Consider the following 27,195-nt stretch of genomic DNA (forward strand, 5'->3'; position numbering starts at 1 on the left):
AACGATAAACGCAAATCTGACCATCACCCCTGGTGAGGCAAAACCGCGACTCGTCAGTGAAGAGCACTTTTTACCAGTCCTGTCTGGTCCAGCGACGGTGGGTTTGTGCCCATAGGCGACATTGTAGCGAGTGATGTCTGGTGAGGACCAGCCTTACAAAAGGCCTACAAGCCCTCAGTCCAGCCTCTCTCAGCCTATTGCGGACAGTCTGAGCACTGATAGAGGGATTGTGCATTCCTGGTGTAACTCAGGCAGTTGTAGCCATCCTGTACCTGTCTCGCAGGTGTGATGTTCGTATGTACCAATCCTGTGCAGGTGTTGTTACACGTGGTCTTCCACTGCGAGGACGATCAGCTGTCCGTCCTGTCTCCCTGTAGCGCTGTCTTAGGCGTCTCACAGTACGGACATGGCAACTTATTGCCCTGGCCACATCTGCAGTCCTCATGCCTCTTTGCAGCATGCCTAAAGCACATTCACACAGATAAGCAGGGACCCTGGGCATCTTTCTTTTGATGTTTTTCAGAGTCAGTAGAAAGGCCTCTTTAGTGTTTTTATATCTGTGACCTTAATTGCCTACCATCTGTAAGCTGTTAGTGTCTTAATTAACAACCGTTCCACAGGTGCATGTTCATGGAACAAGCATGGGAAACAGTGTTTAAACCCTTTACAATGAAGATCTGTTTTTTAATTAATTGTACCTTTATTTAACTAGACAAGTCAGTTAAGAACAAATTCTTATTTTCAATGACGGCCTAGGAACAGTCGGTTAGCTGCCTTGTTCAGGGGCAGAACAGCAGATTTTTACCTTGTCAGCTCAGGGATTCGATCTTGCAACCTTTCGGTTACAAGTCCAACGCTCTAACCACCAGGCTACCTGTCGCCGCCTCTGTGAAGTTTTTTGTACTTTTACGAATTATCTTTGAAAGACAAGGTCCTGCAAAAGGGATGTCTTGTTTTTTTCGGAGTTTAGATGTAGATGTGCCACAGCATATTGGGATCAAAGGAGTTTCTATTGGTGTGTACTGTATGTGTGTATACCTGTGTATGTCTACTGTCCTATCTGACAGTGATAACGCTGCTCTATCTGTTTGGCGTTCCTAGTGTGGAGCGGATGGCTGACTTCTTAACCCTTCTCTGCCCTCATGCTGCACTGCTAATGGCTTGGCCCACCTTGGCCTGGTATGGTTTGGCTTGGTTTGGTTTTACCCATCAGACTCCACTGGTGGAGAGACCAAGCCTGCTGCCCCTGCAGCTGCCTCTGGTGCTGAGCTGATGGCAGGTAATGTACCTACCGATGCACGACACACCCACCATGCACAACACACGCACCAGGCATGACCCATTCACATTGTATGCAAGACACATAACAGTAATTATAAACTGGATGGTTCAAAACCTGAATGCTGATTGGCTGAAAGCCGTGTTATCAGACCGTATGACAAAACATTTATTTTTACTCTTCTAATTCCGTTGGTAACCAGTTTATAATAGCAAAAAGGCACCTCGGGGGTTTGTATATGGCCAATATACCACGGCTAAAGACTGTATCCAGGCACTCCACGTTGAGTCGTGCTTAAAGAACAGACCTTAGCCATGGTATATTGGTCCTATACCACATACCCTCGGGCATTATTGCTTAAATATACAGTTGAAGGTTGAAGTTTTACATTTAGCTTTGCCAAATACATTTAAACTCAGTTTTTCACATTAACATTAACATTAACATTTAATCCTAGTAAAAATTCCCTGGGATCACCACTTTATTTTAAGAATGTGAAATGTCAGAATAATAGTAGAGATAATTATTTATTTCAGCTTTCATTTCTTTCATCACATTCCCAGTGGGTCAGAAGTTTACATACACTCAATTAGTAATTGCCTTTAAATTGTTTAACTTGGGTCAAACGTTTCGGGTAGCCTTCTACAAGCTTCCCACAAAAAGTTGGGTGAATTTTGTCCCATTCCTCCTGACAGAGCTGGTGTAACTGAGTCAGGTTTGTAGGCCTCCTTGCTCGCACATCCTTTTTCAGTTCTGCCCACACATTTTCTATAGGATTGAGGTCAGGGCTTTGTGCTAGCCACTCCAATACCTTGATTTTGTTGTCCTTAAGCCATTTTGCCTCAAGTTTGGACGTAGGCTTGGTGTCATTGTCCACTTGGAAGACCCATTTGCGACCAAGCTTTAACTTCCCGACTGATGTGTTGAGATGCTGCTTCAATATTTCCATGTATTTTTCCCACAAACAAGAGTGGGAAAACAGGCTACCTAAGTATGGTTCTCAATCAGAGACAACGATTGACAGCTGCCTCAGATTGGGAACCATACCAGGCCAAACACATAGAAATGCCAAACATAGAACAAAAACACTGAATGCACACCCCAACTCACGCCCTGACCAAACTAAAACAGAGGCATAAAAAAGGAACTAAGGTCAGTACGTGACAGTCAAGCACAAAGTAGATGTCTTAACCGACTTGCCAAAACTATAGTTTGTTAACAAGACATTTGTGGAGTGGTTGAAAAACGAGTTTTAATGACTCCAACCTAAGTGTATGTAAACTTCCGACTTCAACTGTACCACATAATATTTTCCATTGTACTGTAATATGTAACCACATCGCCAAATATATCTGACATTATAAAGTTAGAGTGGATATATTAAAAGCTTATTGTGTGTGTGTTTTTGACAATCTAGATATATTATTTCACATCCATATTTTGTATACAGTGATCATTCCTTGATTTGACTTTTTTAATAACCCTTGTATTAGTAACAACAGACAGCACACATGTATATGAACATGTGTCTGTCTGACTGAATACATCCTGATTGTATGTAACTTGGTTTTATGGCCATTCCACATGCATACTGCTGTTTTGTATGGTCATTATTGTTCTAGCTTCTGTCCTTAGTTGTCTCTCTCACTCCGTTGATGAGAGAGACAACTAAGTGTGAGACAACTGAGTGTTTTTCACTCAGCCACTTGGTAACCCTGGTAACTGTGTTACCGTGGCAATGTTCCCTGTTCCATGGCCATGGCTGTCACAAGCCTGCATGCTATGTTATTGACAATCTGCAAAAACTACTGCTTAAGGCTTAACTCTTTCTCCTCCATGTCTCTTTCTCTCGCAACATTTGTCATCTAACTCACTCCATTATTTTTCCCTTCACTACTCTCTCCCTTTATTCTTACCTTTCCATCCTCTCCCTCCCCTTTTTTCTCCTTCTGCACTTTGTCTTTCGCTCTCAATCACTCACTCTCACACTCTCTCTATCCTCTCATTCTCTCTTCTCTCTCTCCACCCTCTCTCCATCTGGCTCTGGGGCTGGCTCATTGCTTGCTTCCTGCATTCTGATTGGGTGAGTGTTCTGGCCCATTGATGTGCTGGTTTCCCACAGTGCATTGCTGCATTGCAGTAGAAGAGCCGCTGCTGCTGTTCTGTTCCCTCTGCTCTGACAAATGCTTAATATATACAATGTGTGAGATGCTCACATCACAATGCCCATTTAGCTTTGTACTGGCTAGGCTGCAGTGCTTTCTCACTCTAGAGTAGAGGCTGCATCCTAACTGTCACCTGGATACAGAGGGTGATACCCTGTCTCAAACAATCTAGCTAATAAAATACTACACTCTTAGAAAAAAGGGTTCCAATTGGCTTATTCAGCTGTCCCCATAGGAGAACCCTTTTTGGTTCCGGGTAGAACCCTTTTTGGTTCCATGTAGAACCCTCTGTGGAAAGGATTCTACATGGAAACCAGAAGGATTCAACCTGGAACCAAAAAGGTTTTTTCAAAGGGTTATCCTATGGGGACAGCCGAAGAAACCTTTTAGGTTCTAGATAACACCACAAGAGTGTAACACTATTGAGTAGTGTTAAGTTAAAAAATATGAATGATCTTTATTGATATTACATGTACACGGAGAGCATTACTTAAACTGTATATTGCATATTTGTGTGTGTGTGTGTGTGTGTGTGTGTGAAGACACAGTACATGTCCTCACAGTCATAGTGAGTATCAGTACGAGGGCTTGCTATACTCGTCTCTGATCACTGTTGACATGGAGACCGTAGCAGTATGTCATTATGGTAATCCCACTCGTAAGGAGGACCCCTCCTGTCATGATCTGAGAGCATTATTGTGACTGTTTGATCTAAACCCCTCTCTCTCTCTCTCTCTCTCTCTCTCTCTCTCTCACCCCATCTCTCTTCCTTTTCTCTCTCTCTCTCTCCCTCTCCATCCTCCCCCCTCCCCATTGCTATCTCTCTCTCCCCCTGCCTCGTGTCTCCTGTAGCGTTTGATGGTCTAGGGGATGTGTTGATGCCTTCTATGACACCCCAGGCCGGGGCAGCCTCGTCTCCAGTCAAACCTATGGGAGGAGACCTGGACGCCACCATGGCTAGCATGGCTAGCAGTAAGTCTCTGAGCAGACGAAGGACAGAGGTCCTCTATTTGGCCTGAAGCATTTCAGCATCATGGTGCTGCCCACCTATGCATAGACATGAATTTACATGGTAGTTACATATCGCTGCTAGGTACATTGTCATTACAGTGACGGTACATCATGTTACATAGTACTTACAAATGTGATAAAGATACTGAATGGACATTATTCTGTGACTGGGAAATATTAATTGTCTTATTTTCTCTCTCTCAGATCTGGGAATGGGGAGCCAAAAACCGTACGTTTTCCTGTTTTGAGTCGGTGTCTTTTTGTGTATTGAAATGTCACTTAATGCCATGGATTACAATCACATAGCAGTTTCCATGTGCTCAACGAGCTTTACATTTTAAAAGGTTGGGAGGCTATAGCTGTCTTTTCTTTCTCTTTTTCTATTGGCTTACTGACTGATTGACATTCTTCCGCAGGGGGGAGAACACGATGGGAGGCTGGTCAACACCTCAGGTAGCTCCTCCTAGTTGGGGCGCTCCCATGGTAAATGTTGTCTGGTTCATATAGCATGGAGTGCAGTGACATGGCAGTGACGGGCATGGAATGGAACCAATTACACTCGCCGTTCCTCTCTGACTCTCCAGGGTGGTCCAATCACAACACTGGGAAAATGGAAATTTGGAGTTTGGCGTTCGGTTTAAAAGGGGTGAACATTTTGTGGGTAAACTAGGGGTTGGATTGGGAATAACCCCTGGAGAGCTCTGAGAGGGCTGATGTTTGTCTCAAACTAAGGAGCTGCTTGGAAAACCACTTCCCGTTTCTTCTCTTATGGTTCTGACCTCGAGCAAGCCACATGACCCTTCGCTGACCCCGAAATGCCCTGCTCATCTGCATATATCTTTATTTATATCCCTATTGTCTTTCTTTAGCAACAGCTCCACTTCAACAGCTCCACTTCCCAGGGTCCAAACAAAACACACTACAAAACAGTCGCATTTAGATTACTTTAGCTTCATAATTTAATAAGCTGCACTTACCATTGCTTCATTTGGCCAAAAAGCTTTCGCTATAGGGTCTATAGCTGCTGTATTACCCCATGGCTTCAGCTGTTAATTTAGCCAAAGCCTCACTACTGATATAAAAATCAGATATTTAGCTGATTAAACTGGTCTGCCTGATCATGTGTTCCAATAATTGACCCTGTGCTCTTCAAATGCTTCTGCTTGAGCAAATCACCTGAAATTGATTTTAGAGGCCAGGTTTTCTATGTGATCTCTCTCCCTCGCTCTGTGTTGATTCTGTTTTAATGATGTCTCTGTCTGTGTTGTGTGTGTGTCAATGATATGTCTGTGTGTTTGCTGTTGCAGTGTTGTCTTTGTTGTGCCTGTGTTGTATGTAGTGTAGTAACATCCCACCTCCTCTTCCCCCCCTCCACACCCCTAGAACGTTCCAATGGGGTCCCCTTCTTTTATGGGGTCTAACCAAGGATTCAGCATGGTAAGACCACCCCGCCCTCGGTCTAGGACCATTAGGAGCACCTAAGATGGCCAATGACCCCATTAGGTGGCCCACTTAGTTTGGTGCCACTGTGAGAGATAGTAGCTGCCATGGCGTCTGACTTTCTCCTCTCTCTGTCTCAGGGCGGAGCGGTCGGGGCTGGAGCTCCCATGATGCCCATGGTTAGGCCAGGCTTTGGAGCCCCTTCAACCCCAGGAGCACCGGTAAGACACACACACACACACACACACACACACACACACACACACCACACACACACACACACACACACACACACACACACACACACACACACACCTATTCCATGACACAGTGTTTCCTGTGACAGATGGGATCTCCAGGGATGGCCGGGAGTCCGAGGAGGCCTCCGCCCCCCAAGAATGCCCTGGATGACCTCAACATCAAGGACTTCATGTAAACCCCTCTAACCCTCCAAGGTAGGGCTCTCTCTCTTACAGCGGCACCAAACTACATACATGCAATGCAATGAAAAGAGAGAGTTACAGAATAACATTGTGGTAATCAACTCTCTCTCTCTCTCTCTCCTCTCTCTTCTCTCCAGAGGTTGTCGTTGTGTCTGGAGCTCTATGGATGTGGATGTGTGCACTCCCCGCCTTCCTGTCACGCCCAAGTCCCTTCAGCCAATCAGCCATCAGCATTACGACCCCTGCCCTCTGACTTCCCCGTAACCCCGCCCTCCCTCTCTGTCTGATGTTTTAGCACAAACCGTGGATGTGAATCATAAATACAGAAAACAAAATTGATTTGTGTGTGTGAGTGTACTTCAATGTTATCCTTTACTTAAATTAAGACAAAAAATGTAACATAAAAAATTATATTGTATTTTGAATCATTCTGGTACTCCCTGAAAGAGCTGAGTTGGAATGTGTTGTTAACCATGGACTGTGTTCGGTGTGTGTAAACCTCACTGGCCAATCCCTGCCCTATCCCCTCCCTTGCTGTCCAATCAAATTCTGTACTAAGCTGTGTTGCTGAGGTTATTCAACACTTAGTTGTACTTCTCTCCATTCATTGATCCATCCAGCCTCTTATACAGCTCTATGGGTGTATATTGATGAAAATTTAAATATGCATCATCACAAATCTGGGTATACGAGATGACGAATCATATGACAACTTCCATTTTCCATTCAATTCATATTTGTTTTTATTTTGTCCGTTTTTTTTATTGTGTGTTACATGCAAAATGTGTTCAAATTGACATATGCGTTTTTGAATATTTTAAATGATAGATTATACATATATTTCTTTAGTCTTTATTTTGAGAGAAAATGTATCGTATATTTTAATTATGTCTATGAATTGTAAGATTGAAAAAAATGTAAGAAGATTCAAAAAATATCCTTTCCCTTGTACAGTATCTCCCTATCTGTATTTGAAGGCAGTATTGAATGCAAACTCAGTCCCCGTGTTTACTGTTGCACTCCCTGTTGGTGTGAAGTGGTACTGCATTTAAGCATGTCAAGTGAAGTTGATCATCCAAATACTTTTAAAAATCAAAATATACTTGTCTCCTTTCCTTAACGGCCAATTATCGGAATTGAATCGATAGATGAAAGGCAGTTGGTGGAAATAATGCAGTCCTTACACCTATCAGTGGTCATGGAGTGAATGAGACAAGGAAATGTTTGTAAACATTATTGGGACACTTCCACAAGGTCATTGTGATGCAGTGATCAGTACGGTTGTATCGTCCCCTGTAGCAACACTCCAGGGGTGTTGCGAACTAATTGGCTGTAAAGTATTCATATATACACTGGATGTTCCATGTGTCGTTTCTCTTCCAAAGTGACTATCTTAATGTGTTGAGAAAGAAAAAGATACAGAACATGTATCATAAACAATAACGTGGATAACAATGTTTGCTATATATTTGGTTGAAGGCAGTGTTGTTTGGTTCTTGGATGGCATCACTCCTCTCCTCTCCCCCACTTGCATGTGAGTCCCATTGAGATCCAATAAAATTCAAATACACTGATGTCTTCACTGTTGTCATTCATGCTCGATGTTCAGTCCATCACACATTTTTTGGTATTCAATGGTAGGCTTTAATATAAAGAAATACAAATTATTTTTAACAAGCTAAATTTATATTTAGGAAATACTCAAGAAAAGACACGTTTACATTTAAGTCAGATCGCAAAGCTATGAATCATGCAGAGATGGTAAAAATGAGCACCAATGGAATTAATCTTAGCCCCCGTATTACGTGCACAATGGGCATTTCTTGGAAGCAACACATCAAGGCATATAAGACTGAAAAACCTGTTAGTGTTTGGAGAGCACCATAGAATTTTGAGACCTCAAAATCATTTTTTGGCATTCTGGATAGCAATCTGTTTGATTGACCGACCGGAGCATGAAAATCATCCAATATTTCAAAATCCTATTCCATCTGATCTGTCTGTGCTGGCCATTTAGTAGTTTGTTGACCACCATTTCAGCACTTTGAGGTCTCAGTGAAAAGTTCTAGATGAACATTTGTTTCTTCCTCTGATCAGTCTGACAGATCCAGCAGATCCCTGACTTCTCAGGCCTTCGTACACATGCTGGGATCCCCATGGATCCAGTGGCAGATCTGAGCGTATTTAAGTGGAGTGATCCTCACCGCCACATTATAATCCCTCTTTTCACCCTGGTCCCCTTCCACCCAGCGGTGCCCTGAGAACACTCCAATCACCTTCCGCTGCCACTTCCTCTTATTGGACCCCTCCACTTCCTGTCTGAGCCGGATGTATACTCCAGCACCTGACGCCCCCTGCTGGGCGTCACAGTGCTGATACAACAGGTCGTCTGACTCCTCCGTCACTGAACAGAAGCGATAGACCACCTTTTCTTTCTCTCCCTCCGTTTGTCCTCCCTCTGGCTCATTGTCAAACCCTGAGAAGTGGATGCGACCCAGGGGGAGAGGCTTTGCAGCGGGCGCCACCCCCAGCTCCATGTGCTTCTGTTTGATTGGCCGTTTCAACTCTAGGAGGGCGTAGTCATAGTCAGGGGTGACGGCGTTAGTGTCATCGTCCCCTGTGTGTATCCAACCCTTGGGGATGTGGATTTGTTTCACGCGTGTCCAGCGGAAGGAGGGCTGCTTTTTAGTTTCTGTGCTGCGTTGTACACGGCTACTTCTGCTACCTCTCCTTCTCTGCCTACCCCCTCCCTCTCTCCTCTCCTTCTCTGTGTTCGCTTCTTCACCTCCCTCTGCTCCGGTCTCCCCATCAACCGCGTTCTGTATCTCCCCCTTTCCCTTCATTCCTCTCCGCCTCCCTCCTCTCCGTCTCTGCTCCTGTCTCGGTCCTTCTTCATCTATCCCATTCCCATCCTCCTCCTCTTCTCCAACCTCTTCCTCTCCTTCCACCTTTCCCACCCTTTCCACATCTCCTCCTCTCCTCCCACCTCTCCTCCTTCCCCCCCTCCTCCTCCCCCCCCTACCTCGTTTAGATTTGACCTGTAGGACCCCGACTTTCAGCCTGCGGACCCTCTGCAGGTAGTCCTTCCCGTCGTGGACACAGTGGGCTGCCGTCAAGATGTGTTTGTCAGACACCAGGACCCCGGAGCAGCCCGTGGACAGGCGGACCGCCGTGGAGAACGGGTAGTTGGTGGTAAAGTGGCTGTCTGAGATGACAAAGCGCCCGTCTAAGCCGTACACCTGACGTTTCCTGCGAGTGTGTGAGGGTGTGCGTGAAGTCGTCTCATTCAGGCCCTGCAGTGTGACATCGGTGTATGTGCGCGTGCCGTTTTCGTACACCGTCTCGTATCCCAGCATGCTCTCCACCGTGGCCTGGTCGGGAGGTGGGAGAGCGCTCTGACACTCTATCCCACACACCCCTTCCCCATCTTTCCCCTCATCCTTCCCCCCAAATATGGGAGCATCCCCACATGCCCCATCACCCTTCCCCCCAAAATTGGGAGTCCGCAGATGCACTGTGTGCCTGTCCAGAATCAACGGGATACTCTGCACGGACCAGCCATACTCTTTATCATCATCATCGTCACCGTGGCCCCCCCAGACAGGAACACACAGGGGCAGGGCACAGAGCAGCATACACAGGGGAATGGGGCCCATCACACTGCTCCACCAGGGCCTAAGAAACAAAGAAGAGAGGAGGGAAGAGTGAGCTAAAATAAAGACATAGGTGACTGGTGTATAAAATGAGGACTCAGGCCAGCAGAGGGTGCTCTATCCCCAACAGTCATCACAAACTGCTTTAGTGTTTTTGAAGGCTTATCTTTGCAATAGCGTCTCACCGGCAGATGCCGCTGGTAGTGAAGTCCGTTATAGGTTTGAAACAGTTATCTGGCATAGGAACTGGCTTATTAAGACAAGTAGTAGCCTAACTAACGTTGGGCTCCAACAATAGCCTACTTTCACCTGATGATACCATGATTGAAAAATGGAACTAATGCCATTTGATATTTGTTTTTCAACTATAAATATTGTCATAGACTTGCCTACATTAAACGAAATCTTTATTTTAATGCAGCAAGACTACAAAAGAAACAGCTTGATAAAAGAACAACATAGGTATGAACCTGACCAGAAATATGATTTTATTCATATGGAAACGATGATGAATGAATGGAAATACTGTACATAGGCCTATTGGCTATAGTGTGATGCGTAATGGTGATAAAACGATTACATTTTCTTATAATGGTCGTAGTAGTCTAATCACTCATAGCAAATCACAATGCAACGTAAATAATGCAACTGTAATCGAAATTGAAGTTGATGATCATTGATTAGTAATGCCTGGCCTGTGTCTATACATCCCTGCCTAACACGTGAACTGATTGAAATGGAGAGTAAACAAAACAATCATACCTGCAAGCATTTGGCAAGAAATGCAGAAGTCAGCAAAATGCCCTTTTTAATATATAAATCGGTATTTCATCCAGTCGGGTATGATTCAGTGAGTGAAAGACCGCGTCCCATCATCACCAGCGCATCAAACAAACGGAACGCAATGGAACGCCGTTCGCGAGATCTTCACCGAGATTTGTCCATGATGAAGAAAAAAAAGGGAACAACAAAGTGCGGCTCGTTCATGTTACAAGGCAACACCGGGGGAGGTACTGCCTGGTTTTACGGAAAGCAAGGAGGGGGACTGACTGAAATTGAATGAAGTTCTTCAGTATGTGAACTGTGGAATTTATGTCCAAAAGCAGGCAAATTATATAAAACGTGTTATTGTATTTTAGACCTTTTTTTTGCCCCCATATACTTATTTACATTGCCCACCTCACACATCTACTGGTGTTGCTTTATATTGTTTTCTGACAAAATAACTTATTGAATGGCAGGCTGGCACACATTGATTCAACTCTAGACCTTCATAGATCTTAAAGCTGCAATATATATGTATGTTTTTGGGCGACCCCACCAAATGCACATAGAAATGTGAGTTTATCTGTTATTCTCATTGAAATCAAGTCTAAGATGCGGGTAGATCTGTTCTATGTGCACTATTTCTATGCATCCCATTCTTAAATTTCGTTTTTGTCTTTTACTTCCGTTTTTGTACACCAGCATAAAATAGCTGAAAATACAATATTTTTGGTTGTGGAAAATATATTTCAAAGCGGTTTAGATGGAACAATGATTATTTACACAATATTTGCTTGTTTTGTCACAATCTGAAATTAGGTGAACCATTAGAATTTTAGCAACCAGGAAATGCCAGAGCGATTTTTGCATAGTGCACCTTTAAGGAACAACCTGCATTTCAACTACAGCAGGTTTATTTTGACAACGGGTTGGCCTCCTGGCTGCACAGGCACTCAACTCATTCACCAAATGAACTCTCTCTTTCTCTTCCTCCCTCTCTCCCCCTCTCCCTCCTTCCTCCCCACTCCCCTTCCTTATCCTTTCCTCTTTAATACACAGTATAGCAATAGCAGTATTCACAGTCAAAGATCTAAACATTTCAGTCTTTAACAGAGAGCTTTGGCTGGTTCATGTTACCATATGTACGTCTGCCTTAACATGTGACTTCCTGTGGATGTGTGACTCTCTGTTCCTATGCTGTGTTTGTTTCTATATGGGTCCCATAGATGCAACAATGCATGCCATTATAAGGCTTTTAAGGATATAAGAACTGTTTGCTTTTTCCCCTTCTGTGTAAATGGGCAGCCTGGTAGAACTCTTCCATTGGTTGATGAGAACAGGAGGTTGCTGACACATTAATAGGGGAGGATGTGCTCGTGGTAATGGCTGGAGTGGAATGAGTGTATTGGTATCAAATACATAAAACACATGGCTTCCATGTGTTTGATGCAGTTCTATTGGTTCCGTTCCAGTCGTTATTATGAACCGTCCTCCCCTCAGCAGCCTCATGGAACAGAGGTCAATGAAAGAGCCAAAGATGGTCATTGTCATTCATCATCATGACAGGACGGAAATGCTTTGTTTAAACCATAATAACAACAACTTTTCATATTGATATACCAACAGCTGAATGGTGAGTGCAAAAGTGAGGTAAAGCAGAGGAGTAGAGAGAGAACACACTGTGTGTGTTCATTCTGTCTCTTCTCTTTATGTAATATGGAACGTCTTTCTCTTCTTCTCTCCCTCCCTAGTGAGATGTGCCAGATTATCTCTGAGATTAGAGAGAGATGATAATCACTCCAGTGTGGGTTTCAAACAACAATGTGCAAATATGCATGTTAAACACTATTATAACAGTCTCCTCGACTGAACTTCACACCCCATTCTAGAGGTTTAGCCCTTTGTGGGCTCCACATACAATAGATGCGGTAAAAGAGTCAATGTGACGCAAAAACGGTCATACCAATCGGCATATAGGGACATGAAAGTAAGAAAGACAGTGACTACAAAAGTTAGCCAGCACGACGGTATGTGTTGCTATGGTGATTTCAGTAAACAAACAGTGCAAATCAACATCCGGTAGAAAACCACGCTGTGGCAGACAGAAGAAAGGTAAATATTTGAGCCCTGGCTGCAAGTCCCGTCTACTGTGGCTGCTGATGGCATTCACAGCCAACCTTAACAGCATTTACAGTCATTCTCTCATTGAAAACAATGACATCCAATTTGCCGTCTACCGTTTTCCTCGTGCAATCTAAACTCAGTCATTTCTGTTGTGAAGATGTTGATGTTGATTCCATCCTGGCCCATGGATGTGAGTAAATGTTATTGGTTAGTTTGCTTGAGGGAAATAAAGCATTCTAATTGGGACAGTTAAGAAAAGTGCCTCCACTTTGACAGTGAAGATAACAAATGGTGTGTGGAGAATAAAATACAGAACAGTTTTGGACAGTTATTCAGGAAATGAGAAAAGGAGGATTTCTGAGTGAAAGTTTTGTGTAGAGGTTTAAAGGGAAATGGAACAGACATCTTAATGAAGTTGAAGAGGTTGGGGAAGTAATATGCATGTTTGACAGGGGGGAGGGTGTGGGAAAAATGGGATAGATTGGGATGTAGAAAGAGCACTGGAGAGAGAAAGACAGAACAGGATTTTTGAAAGAGAAGGATATGCTGGGGATAACTTAGTCAGTTGCACAACTGAACACATTCAACCTAAAATGGTATTTTGGGTCATTCTACGAAAATGGTGTTTTTCCTGTCCCAGGCCTTATTCACCAAGAAAAACACTTACAAGTGTGAGATAATATATATTTTGGGTTTTAATTGAAGTGTTTTATTATTAATAAAACATATGTAAGAAAGTTATATTGCAAAACATTTTTTAAATATATTTTTCTCCCTCGTTAAATGTCATAATACAATGGAAAGTATGTTATTTAGTGGACTACTAAAAAAATAATTTACAATAATAGGTGACCCTCAATTTCATGTCACTGGTGTTAAAATGTATAAAAAAACCACCACTTTGAAAAAATGCAACATCCTTGCCAAGTTCTTCCTGGGTCACATGTTCATTGGAGACTGAACTATTTTGAAAAGCACATGGTGAGTGTGCACTCACTCTTCACATGTTAACAATTTGATGATTAACTTGGTAATTTCATGCAAGGACTTGTGTCACTGGTGTTATACCGCTTATAGTAAGGGGAGAGGAAATTGGGTTACAATTATTGATAAAATTGCATGATTAAGTGATTTATTTACTTGTGTAAGATTTGTGGATTGAGCTAATTGGCTGCCATATTTAGATATGCCATCTTGTCTGCAGATTTGTCACTGGTGTTATCGTCACTGTTGTTACTGTTCTTGCTGGTAACACCAGTGACATGACGATAATGCCAGTGACAATCAATAACACCACAAACTTTTTTCTCAACGGAATGTTTCATAAAACCATCAACAATTTTAGAAAAAAAGACTATTAGCATTTTATTACTGTTTCAATATTGTAATCACATAATATGGCTTTACTTTTGATAGATATGGTGAAATTAGGTGCTGCTGAAAAGCAAAGACTCTACAGATATCGCAGGCATGCTGACCCACACCACAGAGCAGCCTACCTTAAACAAAAACTCCAGACTTACTTAAAGGATTTAGAGATTCAAAAAAGAAAGAGAGTGAAGGATCTCACAGAAATTGAAAAAAGACAGGGGCGTTGGAAATGGCGGCTCAGACAGACAAAACACAGAGAGATTGAGAGCTGAAACGACAGTGTTGACCCCCCCCCATCCACTCCAGACAGTGAACCCGGTACTGCAAGGTCAGAATTAAGACAATGTGTCTGTAGGAAGACATATGTACTCTGTATCTACAGAGTTACTTAAAGGGATAGTTCATCCAAATTACAAAATTACATATTGGTTTCCTTACCATGTATGCAATCTATGGACAAGGTATGACAGCAAGCCATGCTTTTGTTTACCTGGCCACTGTTTCAAATGCTAATTATTTTTGCATTTGTGGCACAAAACCAAAGCATTGATTGCGATCATACCTTATCCATAGACTGCTTACACGGTAAGGAAACCAATGTTATTTCGTAATTCAGATGAACTATCCCTTTAAGTGGGCCTTTACAATATTTGTCACATGGCACAATAATTGATATATACTGTTTTAACAAACTACATAGTTTTGTGGATAGGTGTGACAGAGTAGCATTTCATATTTGTATTATGTTGCCTGCATCTTACACTGAAAATCAAATACAAATATATATTACATCTTCACAGACAACGAATCCAAGGGTGGAGAGTGCGCAGGAGAGAAGCACTGATAGGCAGAAGAAAACGTCAGGTGTTTCAAGAGAAGATGGAGAAGTACAAAAGACTACACCACAGATACAAAAAACTTTGTCGCCGTTTGCAGGCTAAAAATCAAGACCTTGACAATCCAAAAAACTAAGACGAGAAACACTCTACAAGGCTGCCCGGCCTCTTCATCAATCAGAACAACTCTAAACTTCCACTATGGACTCTTGGGGGGATCTAAGAGCAAAGCAGCCAAAGCCAAACAGGGGTTTGTAAATATACTGACAGGAAAGCTGATAAAGAAATATAAATTCAAAAAGTTATGTGAGCAGAGCATTGGTTTTTCATACAACACCTCGAAGCCATGGAACAGAGCTCGACAAACAAGCTTGTCTGAAATATACAAGAGAGCTGTACGACAGTTCTACCTAAGACATGATGTCAGCAGGCAAAACATTTTAGTCAATATGCTTCATCTTTTGGTCTTAACTCATTTTATTGTTCATATTAAATCAACCCATCTTATGAAATCTGAAATGATTTGTAATTAAACATTTAGAAAATGTGTTTAATTCATCTTATGTTTGTCATTGGTTTCACATTGTGTCACTGGTGTTACATTTGCGTCAATGGTATTACTGTATGGAAAATTGGTGTTGCCCAATTTAATTGAATATGGTTTTTGTATCTACAGTACCTAACTGTTGCTACATTCATTAGTAAACATTTTAAGGATATGATCATTCAATTATGATGTCTCAACCTCAATTATTTATAATGTTTCAACAACAAAAAAACAATAGTGTAAATGAAAAAATGTCAGACAATAGAACTTTACACATCCATGTTTAAAGTCAATTATTACTAATCCAATCAATTTCTTAGTATTATCATTAACCTTTTCTGTCATTGATTATATATGCAAATTAAAGTCTAAAATTAAATTCTAGAAAGCCTGAATTGTCACCTAAAATATAAGTAACACCGGTGACAAAAAGGCAGCACTTATGTAATGTAGTAAAAAATAAAAATCTATATTAAGCTGTCATGTATGTTGATTTATAATGTTAAGGGGTTAACTATTATCTGACTATACGTTTTGATAAACAAAAGAATACAAATTTGTAAAAGTTCGATGTTCAAAAATCCACAATTTTCATAGAATGATCCTTTTGCATTTAATACAGTGTCCAAAGAAGGGCCAGAGGGATACAGAATGGTGTCGTCTGCATAGAGGTGGATCAGAGAACCACCAGCACCAAGAGTGACATCATTGATGCATACAGAGAAGAGAGTCAGCCCGAGAATTGAACCCTGTGGCACCTCCATAGCGACTGCCAGAGGTCCGGACAACAGGCCCTCCGATTTGACACACTGAACTCGATCAGAGAAGTAGTTGGTGAACCTGGCAAGGGAATCATTTGAGAAACCAAGGCTGTTGAGTCTGCCGATAAGAATGTGGTGATTGACAGAGTTGAAAGCCTTGGCCAGGTCGCTGAATATGGCTGCACAGTAATGTCTCTTATCGATGCCGGTTATGATATCGTTTAGGACCTTGTGCGTGGCTGAGGTGCACCCATGCCCAGCTCTGAAACCAGATTGCATAGCGGAGAAGGTATGTACATGTAGATATGGTTAACGTGACTAAGCATATATGATGAACAGAGAGTAGCAGTAGCATAAAAGAGGTGTTGGCGGGTGGTGGGTGACAGGACACAATGCAGAAAGGTTGGCAGGTGTGTTGCTGCCTACCCTCACCACCTGGGGGCGGCCCGACAGGAAGTCCAGGATCCAGTTGCAGAGGGAGGTGTTTAGTCCCAGGATCCTTAGCTTAGTGATGAGCTTTGAGGGTACTATGGTGTTGAACGCTGGACTGTAGTCAATGAATATCATTCTCACATAGGTGTTCCTTTTGTCCAGGTGGGAAAGGACAGTGTGGAGTGCAATAGAGATTGCATCATCTGTGGATCTGTTTGGGTGGTATGCAAATTGGAGTGGGTCTAGGGTTTCTGGGATAACGGCGTTGATGTGAGCCATGACCAGCCTTTCAAAGCACTTATTGTCTACCAACGTGAGTGCTGCTGGTCTGTAGTCATTTAGGCAGGTTGCCTTCATGTTCTTGGGCACAGGGACTATGGTGGTCTGATTGAAACATGTTGGTATTACAGACTCAATCAGGGACATGTTGAAAATGTCAGTGAAGACACCTGCCAGTTGGTCAGCACATGCCCGGAGCACATGTCCTGGTAATCCGTCTGGCCCCGCAGCCTTGTGAACTTTGACCTGTTTAAAGGTCTTACTCACGTCGGCTACAGAGAGCGTGATCACACAGTTGTCCAGAACAGCTGATGCTCTCATGCATGCCTCAGTGTTGCTTGCTTCGAAGCGAGCATAGAACTGATTTAGCTCGTCTGGTAGGCTTGTGTCGTTGGGCAGCTCGAGGCTGTGCTTCCCTTTGTAGTTTGCTTCATCTGACCACTTTTTTATAGACCGAGTCACTGGTGCTTCCTGATTTAATTTTTGCTTGTATGCAGGAATCAGGAGGATAGAGTTGTGGTCGGATTTACCAAATGGAGGGCGAGGGAGAGCTTTGTACATGTCTCTGTGTGTGGAGTACAGGTGAACTAGAATTTGTTTTCCCTCTGGTTGCACATTTAACATGTTGATAGAAATGAGGTAGAACTGATTTAAGTTTCCCTGCATTAAAGTCTCTGGCCACTAGGAGCGCTGCCTCTGGGTGAGTGGTTTCCTGTTTGTTTATTTCCTTATACAGCTGACTGAGTACGGTCTTAGTGCCAGCATCTATCTGGGGTGGTAAATAAACAGCCACGAAAAGTATAGCTGAAAACTCTCTAGGCAAGTAATGTGGCCTGCAATTTATCACAATATACTCTGCTTCAGGCAAGCAAAATCTAGAGACTTCCTTAGATTTCGTGCACCAGCTGTTGTTTACGAATATGCACAGATCCCCCCCCCCCCCCCCCCCCCCCCCCCCCCCGGTGCTAGATATCATATCATATATCAACGACTGTATCCTTATGTAACACATGTATCACTAGCCACTTTAACTATGCCACTTTGTTTACATACTCATCTCATATGTATATACTGTACTCGATACCATCTACTGTATCTTGCCTATGCTGCTCTGTACCATCACTCATTCATATATCCTTATGTACATATTCTTTATCCCCTTACACTGTGTACAAGACAGTAGTTTTGGAATTGTTAGTTAGATTACTTGTTGGTTATTACTGCATTGTCGGAACTTGAAGCACAAGCATTTCGCTACACTCGCATTAACATCTGCTAACCATGTGTATGTGACAAATAAAATTTGATTTGACTTGATTTGATTAGATAGATCAGTGATGTGTATACTGAGGAACTTGAATTTTTGAGCCTCTCAACTGTGGCCCATCAATGTGGATGGGAGTGTGCTCTCCCTGCTGTCTTCTGTAGTCAATGATCAGCTCCTTTGTTTAGTTGATGTTGAGGCTATATTCCTGTCACCACTCCACCAGGGCTCTCACCTCTTCCCTGTAGGCTGTCTCGTTGCTGTTGGTAATCAGGCCTACCACTGTTGTGTCATCAGCAAACGATTGAGTTCGAGACATGCATAGCCCGCAGTCATGGGTGAACAGGGAGTACAGGAGGGGGCTGAGCACGCAGGGCGTCCGTGTTAAGGATCAGCGTGGTGGTGGTGTTGTTGCCTACCTTCACCATCTGGGGTCGGCCCGTCAGGAAGTCCAGGACCCAGTAGCATAGGGAGGGGTTCAGACCCAGGGCCCTGAGCTTAGTGACAAGCTTAGAGGGCACTTTGGTGTTGAAGGCTGAGCTGTAGTTGAGTAACAGGATTCTCACATAGGTATTCCTCTTGCCCAGGTGTGACAGGGCAGGGTGCAGTTCAATAGCAATTGGGCGGTATGCAAATTGTTGTGGTTTTAGGGTGTCAGGTAAGGTGGAGGTGATATGGTCCTTAACTAGCCTCTCAAAGCACTTCATGATGACAAGTGAGTGCTACGGGGCGATAGTCATTTAGTTCAGTTACCTTCACTTTCTTGGGAGAGGAACAGACTGTGATAGGGAGAGATTGAATATGTCCGTAAACACTCCAGCCAGCTGGCCTGCACATGCTCTAAGGACGCTGTTTGGGATCCCGTCTGGGCTGGCACCTTCTCGAGGGTTAACATGATTGAATGTCTTACTCACGTCGGCCACGGAGATCAGGACCTCAATTAGCCCGACTAACCGGTGCCTGTATATAGCCTCGCTACTGTTATAGCCTCGCTCCTGTTATTTTTCACTGTCTTTTTACTGTTGTTTTTTTATTGCTTTACTTATCTGTTGTTAACCTAATACCTATTTTTTACTTAAAAATGGCACTGTTGGTTAGGGCCTGTAAGTAAGCATTTCACTGTAAGATCCACACCTGTTGTATTCGGCGCACGTTACAAATAAACTTTGATTTGATTTGGGGGCCCACATCAGTGTTGTTTTCCTCGAAGTGGCCGAAGAACGTGTTTAGCTTGTCCGGGAGTGAGGCGTCGGTGTCCACGATGTGGCTGGCTTTCCCTTCATAAACCATGATTGTCTGGAGCCCCTGCCACATGCGTCTTGAGTCTGAGCTGTTGAATTGTTACTCCACTTTACCTCACGGAGGTCATAGCTGGTTTGTTTGTACACGTCCATGTTCCCAGTCACCTTGCTGTGGTTAAATGTAGTAGTTTGCGCTTTTAGTTTCACGCGAATACTGCCGTCTATCCACAGTTTTTGGTTTAGATGAGTTCTAATCGTCACAGTCATCACAGTTGGAACAACATCCTCTATGCCCTTCTTGATGAACCGAGTCACAGAGTCCGTGTATACAGTGCATTCGGTAAGTATTCAGACCCCTTGACTTTTTCCACATTTTACAGCCTTATTCTAAAATTGATTCATTATATATTTCTCATCAATCTACACACAATATCCCATAAAAAACTGAAATACCTTATTTACATAAGTAAATTGAGCTCAGGTGCTTCCTGTTTCCATTGATCATCCTTGAGATGTTTCTACAACTTGATTGTAGTCCACCTGTGGTAAATGAAATTGATTGGACATGATTTACAAAGGCACACACCTGTCTATATAAGGTCCCATGGTTGATAGTGCATGTCAGAGCAAAAACCAAGCCATAAGGTTGAAGAAATTTTCTGTTGCGCTCCGAGACAAGATTGTGTTGAGGCACAAATCTAGGGAAGGGTACCAAAAAATGTCTGCAGCATTGAAGGTCCCCAAGAACACAGTGGCCTTCATCATTCTTAAATGGAATAAGTTGGGAACCACTAAGACTCTTCCTGGAGCTGGCCGCCCAGCCAAACTGAACAATCAGGAGAGAAGGACCTTGGTCTTGGAGGTGACCAAGAACCCGATGATCACTCTGACAGAGCTCCAGAGTTGCTCTGTGGAGATGGGAGAACCTTCCAGAAGGACAACCATCTCTGCAGCACTCCACCAATCAGGCCTTTATGGTTGAGTGGCCAGACGGAAGCCACTCCTCAGTAAAAGGCACATGACAGCCCGCTTGGAGTTCGTTACAAAATGCACCTAAAGGACTCTCAGACCATGAGAAACAGATTGAACTCTTTGGCCTGAATGCCAAGCGTCACATCTGTAAGAAACCTGGCACCATCCCTACGGTGAAGCATGGTGGTGGCAGCGTCATACTGTTGGGATGTTTTTCAACAGCAGGGACTGGGAGACTAGTCAGGATCGAGGGAAAGATGAATGGAGCAAAGTACAGAGAGATCCTTGATGAAAACCTGCTCCAGAGTGCTCCGGACCTCAGACTGGGGCTGAAGGTTCACATTCCAACAGGACAATGACCCTAAGCACACAGCCAAGACAACTCAGAAGTGGCTTCGGGACAAGTCTCTGAATGTCCTTGAGTGGCCCAGCCAGAGCCCGGACTTGAACCTGATGTGCAGCGACGCTCCCCCTCCAACCTAGCAGAGCTTGAGAAGATCTGCAGAGAAGAATGAGAGAAACTCTCCAAGTACAGGTGTGCAAAGCTTGTAACGTCATACCCAAGAAGACTCGAGGCTGTAATCGCTGCCAAAGGTGCTTCAATAAAGTTCTGAGTATGGGGTCTGAATACTTGTAACGGTGTTCGTCTATAGGAGGAGAAGAAGCGGACCAAAGCGCAGCGTGGTGGTTACTCATGTTCTTTAATTAATGGAAACTGAACGATACATGAAATAACTTAACTCTACAAAAACAACAAACGGAACGTGAAAACCTATACAGCCTATCCTGTGAAAACAAACACAGTGACAGGAACAATCACCCACAAACAAACAGTGAAACCCAGGCTACCTAAGTATGATTCTCAATCAGAGACAACTAATGACACCTGCCTCTGATTGAGAACCATACTAGGCCGAAAACATAGAACTGACCCAAAACATAGAAAAACGAACATAGACTGCCCACCCAACTCACGCCCTGACCATACTAAATAAATACAAAAAACAAAGGAAATAGAGGTCAGAACGTGACAGTACCCCCCCCCAAAGGTGCGGACTCCGGCCGCAAAACCTTGACCTATAGGGGAGGGTCTGGGTGGGCGTCTGTCCGCGGTGGCGGCTCTGGCGCGGGACGCGGACCCCACTTCGCCATTGTCTTAGTCCGCCGTATTGTCCGCCTCCGTGGCTTACTCCCCATGCCCACCCCTCTCAATGACCCCACTGGACAGAGGGGCTGCTTGGGACAGAGGGGCAGCTCGGGACAGAGGTGAAGCAGCAGCTCGGGACAGAGGGGCAGCTGCTCGGGACAGAGGGGCAGCTGCTCGGGACAGAGGGGCAGCTGCTCGGGACAGAGGGGCAGCTGCTCGGGACAGAGGGGCAGCTGCTCGGGACAGAGGGACAGCTGCTCGGGACAGAGGGACAGCTGCTCGGGACAGAGGGACAGCTGCTCGGGACAGAGGGGCAGCTGCTCCGGGCGGAGGGGCTCTAGCGGCCCCTGGCTGACTGGCGGCACCTGGCTGACTGGCGGCACTGGCGGCCCCTGGTTGACTGGCGGCACTGGCGGCCCCTGGCTGACGGGCGGCACTGGCGGCCCCTGGTTGACTGGCGGCACTGGCGGCCCCTGGCTGACGGGCGGCACTGGCGGCCCCTGGCTGACGGGCGGCACTGGCGGCCCCTGGCTGACGGGCGGCATTGGCGGCTCCTGGCAGACGGGCGGCACTGGCGGCGCTGGGCAGACGGGCGGCACTGGCGGCGCTGGGCAGACGGGCGGCACTGGCGGCGCTGGGCAGACGGGCGGCGCTGGCGGCGCTGGGCAGACGGGCGGCGCTGGCGGCGTTGGGCAGACGGGCGGCGCTGGCGGCGCTGGGCAGACGGGCGGCGCTGGGCAGACGGGCGGCGCTGGGCAGACGGGAGGCTCCGGCAGAGGCGCCGGACAGGCGGGAGGCTCCGGCAGAGGCGCCGGACAGGCGGGAGGCTCCGGCAGAGGCGCCGGACAGGCGGGAGGCTCCGGCAGAGGCGCCGGACAGGCGGGAGGCTCCGGCAGAGGCGCCGGACAGGCGGGAGGCTCCGGCAGAGGCGCCGGACAGGCGGGAGGCTCCGGCCGAGGCGCCGGACAGGCGGGAGGCTCCGGCAGAGGCGCCGGACAGGCGGGAGGCTCCGGCAGAGGCGCCGGACAGGCGGGAGGCTCCGGCAGAGGCGCCGGACAGGCGGGAGGCTCCGGCAGAGGCGCCGGACAGACGGGAGACTCCGGCAGCGCTGGAGAGGAGGAAGGCTCTGGTAGCGCCGGAGAGGCGGGAGACTCCGGCAGAGGCGCCGGACAGGCGGGAGGCTCCGGCAGATGCGCCGGACAGGCGGGAGGCTCCGGCAGAGGCGCCGGACAGGCGGGAGGCTCCGGCAGCGCTGGAGAGGAGGAAGGCTCTGGACGGATGGGCCGGAGAGACAGCCTGGTACGGGGAGCTGCCACCGGAGGGCTGGGGTGTGGAGGTGGTGACGGATAGACCGGGCCGTGCAGGCGCACTGGAGCTCTTGAGCACCGAGCCTGCCCAACCTTACCCGGTTGAATGGTCCCGGTCGCCCTGCCAGTGCGGCGAGGTGGAATAGCCCGCACTGGGCTATGCAGGCGAACCGGGGACACCGTGCGCAAGGCTGGTGCCATGTAAGCCGGCCCAAGGAGACGCACTGGAGACCAGATGCGTAGAGCCGGCTTCATGGCACTTGGCTCGATGCCCACTCTAGCCCGGCCGATACGCGGAGCTGGAATGTACCGCACCGGGCTGTGCACCCGCACTGGGGACACCGTGCGCTCCACAGCATAACACGGTGCCTGCCCGGTCTCTCTAGCCCCCCGGTAACCACAGGAAGTTGGCTCAGGTCTCCTACCTGGCGTAGCCATACTCCCTGTTAGCCCCCCCCCAAGAAATTTTTGGGGCTGACTCCCGGGCTTCCATCCACGACGCCGCGCTGCCTCCTCATACCAGCGCCTCTCCGCTTTCGCCGCCTCCCGTTCTTCCTTGGGGCGGCGATACTCTCCTGGCTGAGCCCAAGGTCCTTTACCGTCTAGTTCGTCCTCCCATGTCCAATCCTCCTCGCGCTGCTCCTGCTGCTGCTTTCTCCTTTGCCCATTACCACACCGCTTGGTCCTGTTGTGGTGGGTGATTCTGTAACGGTGTTCGTCTATAGGAGGAGAAGAAGCGGACCAAAGCGCAGCGTGGTGGTTACTCATGTTCTTTAATTAATGGAAACTGAACGATACATGAAATAACTTAACTCTACAAAAACAACAAACGGAACGTGAAAACCTATACAGCCTATCCTGTGAAAACAAACACAGTGACAGGAACAATCACCCACAAACAAACAGTGAAACCCAGGCTACCTAAGTATGATTCTCAATCAGAGACAACTAATGACACCTGCCTCTGATTGAGAACCATACTAGGCCGAAAACATAGAACTGACCCAAAACATAGAAAAACGAACATAGACTGCCCACCCAACTCACGCCCTGACCATACTAAATAAATACAAAAAACAAAGGAAATAGAGGTCAGAACGTGACAATACTTATGTAAATGTGATATTTCAGTTTTTTATTTGGAATAAATTAGCTAAAATTTCTAAAACTGTTTTTGCTTAATCATTATGGGCTATTGTGTGTAGATTGATGAGGGGCAAAATCTATTTAATCCATTTTAGAATAAGACCGTAACGTAACAAAATGTGGAAAAAGTCAAGGAGTCTGAATACTTTCCGTATGCACTGTACGTCGTGACTATCCCCGGAGGTGACCTGGAACATTTCACAGCTGCGTAATCAAAACAATCCTGAAGCATAGACTCCAATTGGTCAGACGAACATTGAGAGTCCCTTTTCGGGCTCCCGAGTGGCACAGTAGTCTAAGGCACTGCATCTCAGTGCAGGAGGCATCACTACAGTACCTGGTTCAAATCCAGGCTTCATCACATCCGGCTGTGATTGGGAGTCCCATAGGGCGTTTCACAATTGGCCCTGTGTTGTCTGGGTTTGGACAGGGTAGGCCATCATTGTAAAGGAGAATTTGTTCTTAACTGACTTGCCTATTTTAAAGGTTAAATAAAAAAAATCCATGGGTACCTATAGTTTAATTTTCTGCATATAGGCGGGGAGGGGCAGGATGGAGGCGTGATCTGATTTACCCATCCCGGAAGGGAGAGTAATAATGGTCAAGCGTGTTCTCTCTGTGTGTAGCTCAGGAGATGTGTTGGTAGAATTTTGGGAGCGTATTCCTCAGATTGCCTTTATTAAAGTCTACAGCTACAATAAATGCAGCCTCAGGATATGCACTTTCCAGTTTGCACAGTCCAGTGTAGTTCCTTGACAGCCTTTGCAATGTCGGCTTGGGTGGGAATATACACGGCGGTGACAATAACCGCAGGTGATGCGGTCGGCATTTGATGGTGAGCTATTCCAAATCGGGAGAACAAAAGAACTTGAGTACCTGCACATTACCACAATCACACCATAAGTTGCTAACCATGAGACATTCCACTCCACCTTTGTTTTTCCCGGAGAGTTCTTTCTTCTTGTCCATGCAAAATATGGATAACCCTGCTGGCTGTATACCCAGGGAGAGTCATGATTGCGTAAAAAATAGTATTTTACAGTCACTTATGTCTCTCTGAAAGGAGATCCTCGCCCTGAGCTCGTCTACTTGTCCAGGGGCTGTTGTCCAGGGACTATACGTTAGCGGGTACTATACTCTGAAGTGGTGAATGGTTTGCTTGCCGCCTAAGCATGGCTAGAACCCCACCTCTCCTCCTGCATCAACGTTTTGGTGAATGGGGCTGCCTCGGGACGTCTAAATAAAGGAGTCCAAAAGTTATTTTTGGTTGTAGGAAATAATACTAGAAACAAATAATGTAAGAAATAACAACAACAAAAAGCTAAATATTGCCAAGTTGGCTTGGAGCTAGAAACAGGGTGACCGTGTCTGTCGGCGCCATCTTGTTATCTTGTTATCTTGTTATCTAACACATTGAGAGAGGGAATGTTCTGAGTTGGGTTTGTTTGATTTGTGGTGTAATATTCTTCATGTAGGAGGTTTAGGAATTTGGAATCACCCTTGCTGATTGCGATTGGCTTTCTGCCTCTCAAGCAAAACAGGGAAAATGTAGTAAATGCAAAACTCACACGATTCCACTTTCATCATTTACAGTGTTTTTGATATTAGAGTCCTATGATAAATGTAAGAAAGCATTCTCTGACTACATAATTAAGTTTTCTGAATTAGTTGTATACATATGTCCAGAAGGGAGAGCAGTTTACATGTTCAAAGTGCCAATGAGAGAGAGCTAGACTAGCTTTTCCCGAAATCGGTCCTCGGGATCCCAAGGGTTGCACGTTTTGGTTTTTGCCTTAACACTGCACAGCTGATTCAAATTTGTTAGAGATGTGTTTGATTTGGAGTCTTTCCAGTTGGAGGAATGGCCCTATTTATTAGATTAGAATGTGTGCCTGTTAGTTTGAGCATTATGCATTCTGAGTGCACCCCTGATGGATTGGGACTTCACACAGACCTTTCAACTCCTGTTAATATCTACTGTAAAACCAGTGGACATTATTATTGTTCCACTAATTCATTGTCTCATGAATCCACCATGGTCTTTGGAAGCCTTCTTTTGAACTCTCTTCAACACCACCTAAAAGCCATTCATCTGTTTAGCTATGCGATAGTAGGTGATGAACTGTGTATTAAACCGTCATAAAATATGTTCTGCTTAAAATTATTATTCTGTGTGGAGGATATATTTGTTTTAGTACTCTGGGGTATTCCAGCATATCTCCACTAAGGAATTCTAGTTGTTCTAGATGTTCAGAGTAAAGTACCCCTCTCCTCTCATATGTTGGTCATTAGCACTCCTCAGTCGTCACGCAGAGTGTATCACTCCTCACAGCTCAGAGGATCACTGTGGCTTCTGCACATCGCTCCAAAGAAAACGAGTGTCAGAAGCGCAGGGCTTTGTGTCTGTGTTTTTCTGTCTCTATTTCTCCTCAAATGATTACCGCACTACTGATATTGGCACAAAGTTATGTCTCTGACTATGTTCTCCTCTGTCTCTCCCTCTCTTTGTCTTTTGCTGTCTCTCTCTCTGTCTCCCATTTCTCACCATCCTTCACCTTCTCCCCTCCTCTGGACAGCAAACTGGGTGAGAGAGAGAGTCAGCTCATAACCCTGGGTTATGGGGGGGGGGGGGGGGGGGGGGGGGGGCTGACATGAGTCAGTGTTTCCCCCAGCTGGCCCTTTAGGCTATGCCTGGGTTTTCTCTGGCTCAATTTCAGTCAATGAAAGCAGCCAGTTCTCATACAAGGATGACTTCCCCTCTATTCTCAGTCTGTACTCCAGCCAATAGGCTTGGATACACTTCTCTGTATTTATATTTTTGTCTTTTGTCCTTCAGCAAGGGTTATTTTGACCCAATACAGACTGAAGGGATCGATACAGTTAGATATTGGGATATAACTTTTTACGATATTTTGTATCGCTTTGACAATAATTCAATATTATTTTTGCGCTAGTTGGCTGTGCCTGCACAGCATGTTCTCCATATATAAAAAGATCACAAAACATATAGAA

General features: G+C 45.4%; 3 protein-coding genes across 11 annotated transcripts in view; 2 read left to right on the plus strand and 1 right to left on the minus strand.

Moving 5' to 3' along the window:
- Positions 1-7,909, plus strand: part of LOC110522322 (clathrin coat assembly protein AP180) — a 41,910-nt gene extending 34,001 nt beyond the window's left edge. For 4 of the 9 annotated variants that reach the window (XM_036975903.2, XM_090232935.1, XM_090232941.1 and 1 more), the window contains 8 exons: positions 1,214-1,279; positions 4,297-4,416; positions 4,660-4,684; positions 4,872-4,938; positions 5,839-5,892; positions 6,036-6,116; positions 6,242-6,350; positions 6,476-7,909. In XM_036975903.2, the coding sequence (XP_036831798.1) occupies positions 1,214-1,279; positions 4,297-4,416; positions 4,660-4,684; positions 4,872-4,938; positions 5,839-5,892; positions 6,036-6,116; positions 6,242-6,331 (503 nt within the window). In that variant the 3' untranslated portion in view covers positions 6,332-6,350; positions 6,476-7,909. The remainder of the gene's footprint in view (positions 1-1,213; positions 1,280-4,296; positions 4,417-4,659; positions 4,685-4,871; positions 4,939-5,838; positions 5,893-6,035; positions 6,117-6,241; positions 6,351-6,475) is intronic. The other 5 variants (XM_090232937.1, XM_090232936.1, XM_090232938.1 and 2 more) reach the window with 5 other exon arrangements.
- LOC110522328 (very long chain fatty acid elongase 4) overlaps positions 1-27,195 on the plus strand; it is a 466,463-nt gene that overhangs the window by 282,789 nt on the left and 156,479 nt on the right. The gene's annotated exons all lie outside the window — the stretch shown is intronic.
- On the minus strand, positions 7,959-11,076 carry LOC110521061 (inactive serine protease 35). Its single transcript, XM_036975910.2, has 2 exons — positions 10,754-11,076; positions 7,959-10,013 (listed from the first exon to the last, which is right to left on the minus strand). The coding sequence occupies exon 2, from the start codon at positions 9,992-9,994 to the stop codon at positions 8,465-8,467; it is 1,530 nt and encodes a 509-aa protein (XP_036831805.2). The 5' UTR covers positions 9,995-10,013; positions 10,754-11,076; the 3' UTR covers positions 7,959-8,464.

This window comes from Oncorhynchus mykiss, chromosome 4, assembly GCF_057628025.1.
Source record: "Oncorhynchus mykiss isolate SJ-2025 chromosome 4, ASM5762802v1, whole genome shotgun sequence".
Taxonomy (NCBI): domain Eukaryota; kingdom Metazoa; phylum Chordata; class Actinopteri; order Salmoniformes; family Salmonidae; genus Oncorhynchus; species Oncorhynchus mykiss.